Genomic DNA, 4,139 nt, shown 5'->3' with positions numbered 1-4,139 from the left:
GTAAGCAGCTGCTAGTTATGAGTACTTTTTACTGAAGTATATTTCAAAGCCTCTTTACTTTTACTTGAGTTAAGAAGTTTAGTCACTACTTCTACTTTCACCAGAGTATTTTTAAACACGAGTATCTGTACTTCTACTTGAGTAAAGGATGTGTGTACTTTTGCCATCTCTTATATACAGGGTGGTGGTCTTACTTGAGGTGGGGGTGCGGTGGGGGTAGTGCGTCGGGTACGGAGCCGCTCTGTGGCTCCTGAGGCTTGAGTAACGTTCACAATACGATCCGGAGGAATGACCCGCGGAGCCGCTGAACTGAGGCGGGCTGCTGCTGGGGCAGAGGGGGCTCTGACCGGGGAGGAACCAGCCTCCGACTGAGGGAACACAGGACACATAACGTCAATTCAATTCAAAGGGTTTATTCTCATATGCACATAAGATACAGTGTAGAAATGGCAATGAAAATCTTATCAGACTCAGGTTGACACGTACGAGGAATTTGACTTGATGTCGTGGTGCATACATAAAAGTAAAACAACAATTAAAAAACACAGATAGCGAACTATTTTAAGGAAACTATAATAGCTTACAGTGTTCTTAAAATAGTTTGCTATCTGTGTTTTTTTTTTAATGTTGTATGACCTGAGCTCCTCCAACAATGCAACATATATAATAAATCACAAAAATACAAAATAGTGCAAGAAGTCTATATACATGTAAATAGAATATGATATGTACAAGAACAGAATATGAAATTAAATAATGTACATTAAGATCAAATTCAATATGGTCAACTATTCATATGAATAAATAAAGTGCAATATACATTTATCATATCAAAGGAGTCAGTGTGAAAGCATAGTTTGATTTGATGTACTATGATAGCATTTTAAAAGAGTAGGAATGAAAGACCCTCACGCGGAGAGTATCCGGACTGTTGGATGTCTGCAGTGTGATCAGAGATGTCTTTGTGGTCACTCCTGCAATCCAAAACAAAACTAATTAGAAACTTTTTCCACATAGAACTTAAGAAAATAAGTGCTTTGCAAGATAATGAAAACAACAGATCAAAAAACAATCAATGATGTCAAATTAAACAATATGAGAAATAGGTAAGTAATGCTTTTGAATTGAACTGGCTTAAGGATGTAAGTTAAAGTGAATTAGGGCGACAAACAGCTCGAAGGTATAATACAAAAATTGATTATAAGTATTTTCTCGGGGACCAGAAAAGGTCTTCAGAAACTCTAAGGAATGATTTGAGGTGTTTACCTTTCTTTGGCGTCCAAGAAGGCTTTGGCGAAGGGGTTGTGCTTTATCTTCAGAGCTGTAATCTGTAAGAAGGACACGAGTTAGCATTTTAATCAACATTCAAGACGAATGAGTGTTTTTTCTTCTTCTCCATGCATACCTCTTCATTCTGGTAAGCAGTGACTGCGATGAACTGAGTTTCGGGGAAAGACTGACTGCTGATCATCTTCTGGACGCCTCCAACCTTCACGATGTGGATCCTCGGCTCGTATTTGTGCAGAGAATTCAGCATGATCTGTGGGAAAACAACAATAAATGTTGTTATTTATCAGTATGACAAAGAACAGGATGAATACTGTAACCAGGCAATGCAGTACTTTAATCGGATGAAGTGAAGTAAGTGACTTTTTTAAGTTATCAAAATTATTTTGTGTGTTTTCGAAATGTGAGTACATCTTACATTTCCTTAAATAAGGGGAGGGTTTTGGAATATGTATTATTATAAAGGGGAATTTAAAAGCATTTCAGATCAAATAACCTCATGACATTATGCTTCCCTTGTGAGATGAGATAAGATAAGAAGTACTTTATTGATCACAATTTGAGAAATGTTTGCGTTGCAGCAGAATACAAATACATGGCATTGTACAATACAAATTAAAAGACAAGAAACAAACATTCCGAAATGTCAACATCTCAATATAATTACATATTGTCTTTTTTGTATCCAGTAAAGCTGATTTGGCTGAAATAGTATTAAAAAAGTGCTTTTCAAATCACATACATATTAATATAATGAATCCGTTTCTCACCTGTCCTCCGCCGTTCAGTTTGTTGGAGAGTTTCACTTTGCTGAAGGACACTGGAGCTTTCATCCAGTGCGCTCCGAAGTTTGGAGAGTCCGGGTGGATGTACACGCAGCTCGGGCTCTGGGGCTCCGGTTTTCCGCCGGGAACCCACTCCCCGTTCACGTATTTCCACCGGTTGTTGTCCGCGGCCACGAAATCCAGCAGCACCGAGTACATGGCGTTGGGGTCCAGGCCGCTGACACTGGCTCTGAGCACCGGGAACATCCTCCTGGAGAAAAAAACAACAAGGGTGGGATTTGTAAGGTTATGTTTGTGGGAGTTTGATTTTTACGCACGTCCTTTTTTATTTAGTTCTGTTTTAACCTAGGCTTCTGAGGCCTCGGGAGCTTTTGTCAGATCACTTAAGTACACGCAAGCTTGTGTGATATCAAAATAAACCCGAATTTAACATTTGGGTATTTTTTAGAAACGAAATAATACTCCTCACACTGAAAACTCCGTGCGTAAAACGCGAGCAAAATGTGCGCAAATCGCCACCATTGGTGCTGCTGCTTCTCCAAAAATAATCTATTTCTTTTTCGACCTACCTTCCAGTTTTAGTGACAATCATCTCGTTGGTCAACTCTTTGAACTTGGTCCATAAGTCTGCATCATCCAGGGTGAGTTTAATATCCCTCTCCGAGGCGTCTCCCTTCTCGCTGCCCTTCTGGAACTCGCTCTCCACGGCGCTCAGGAGATGCTCCAGGCGCTGGTCAGTGTTGGAAGAAGTAGTCATATTTCCAAGCAAAAAAAATAAAAATCCCAAGATGTTTAAAGTGTTTGTGGAGGGCTTAGAGACTCTGACAGAGAAAGGCCCGAGAGATACTGCTGCCCAAAACCCGAGGCCTCATGCTTTAAGGGCCCCCAGGGACCTCATGGGGATACGGGGCATGGCTTGTGCGATGAGGGGCGTGGCCTGTGCGCAGGCATCGTCTCTCAAACTCCTCCCACCAGACTGAACCTCCCTCTACTGTATATATTACATATTTTGTGAGTTTTTAAACTTCCCTCTCAAACCAGCGCCATTAAAAAATATTTTACAGTTTCCACAGATATAGGTTATATTATTTGTAACTTCACTTTGGTTTTTGGAGAGATTTTAGGGATTTATAGTCGAATTCCTACACTTTTTTTAAAGATAAGATAAGAAGTACTATATATTGGTCCCATCCAAATTGGGACATGGCATTGTACAATACAAATTAAAAGACTTGAAATAAACATTTCAAAATGTCTCAAACCAACTCTTTCTGGAGTGATTTTAGGGATTAGTAGTGCTGCAGTTGTGATGCCCCCTAACACATTCAAAGCTCTGCGTTCAGACAAAAGAAGGGAAGCGAGGCCGCGGAGCCGTGCCTTTGAACTCAGTTGTATATTTGCAAATAGTGCTAATCTTTTGTTGTCTCAAATCCACATGGGAGAAGGCTTGTGTTTACTGAGTGTGGGCCATTAGGAACGACTCTGTGTTCCTGTTGTGCCAAAGTGTGGACGCCTAAAAGTGAGGCCTGGATTTACATAATGGGCCTTTGCAACACTCTGATATTTAATATTTCTGCCAGTTGGAGGCCGAGTGCTCGAGAGAGAGGATTTAAATAGAGATGCAGGGAGAATAAAGCACGTGGAAAAGTCTCTCTGTTTGATATCAAGAATCTGGAACATCTGCTTCTGTTTCGGGACGTAAGATTGGACGGAAGTCTTTGAACTTTATCAACATTTAACATTCATTTCCCCCTTGTTTTGGTTTGTCTTCGTGAGGAAAATTGATGGAAACTAAGTAGTGAAGAACTGACTTAGGTTATAAAAAGATCCACAAAAGAGGCGCTTGTTTGACCTTTCGCTTCTTCTCCAACAGATGTCACAAGGAAATGTAGTTGTGTCTTATTTTGGACAAAGAGCAAAGGTTTGTTTTCTTTTGAACAAGAAAGAGATGTGTAAATTAAACAAGAACAACATTAACTTTGCAATAATAATTATCCTGACAACATGATTTATGTAGCAGATTGAGAACTAACCTCCAAGTCAACACTATGAACTTATAAAGAACCA

General features: G+C 40.0%; 1 protein-coding gene across 1 annotated transcript; it reads right to left on the bottom strand.

Annotated features, from left to right (window-relative positions):
* Positions 1–194: 194 nt before the first annotated feature.
* On the bottom strand, positions 195–2,829 carry tbxta (T-box transcription factor Ta; the record flags this gene model as incomplete). The annotated part of the gene is made up of 6 exons (XM_010769115.1): positions 2,642–2,829; positions 2,058–2,322; positions 1,406–1,540; positions 1,267–1,328; positions 913–974; positions 195–368 (listed from the first exon to the last, which is right to left on the bottom strand). Coding segments are annotated over exons 1-6 (886 nt in total), but the record flags the coding sequence as incomplete, so codon positions are not given.
* Positions 2,830–4,139: the final 1,310 nt, after the last annotated feature.

Source organism: Notothenia coriiceps, unplaced genomic scaffold (genome assembly GCF_000735185.1).
Source record: "Notothenia coriiceps isolate Sejong01 unplaced genomic scaffold, NC01 NC01_scaffold00006507, whole genome shotgun sequence".
NCBI classification, from domain to species: domain Eukaryota; kingdom Metazoa; phylum Chordata; class Actinopteri; order Perciformes; family Nototheniidae; genus Notothenia; species Notothenia coriiceps.
The sequence above is the reverse complement of the archived record's forward strand: the minus strand, read 5'-3'. Positions and strand labels throughout refer to the sequence as shown.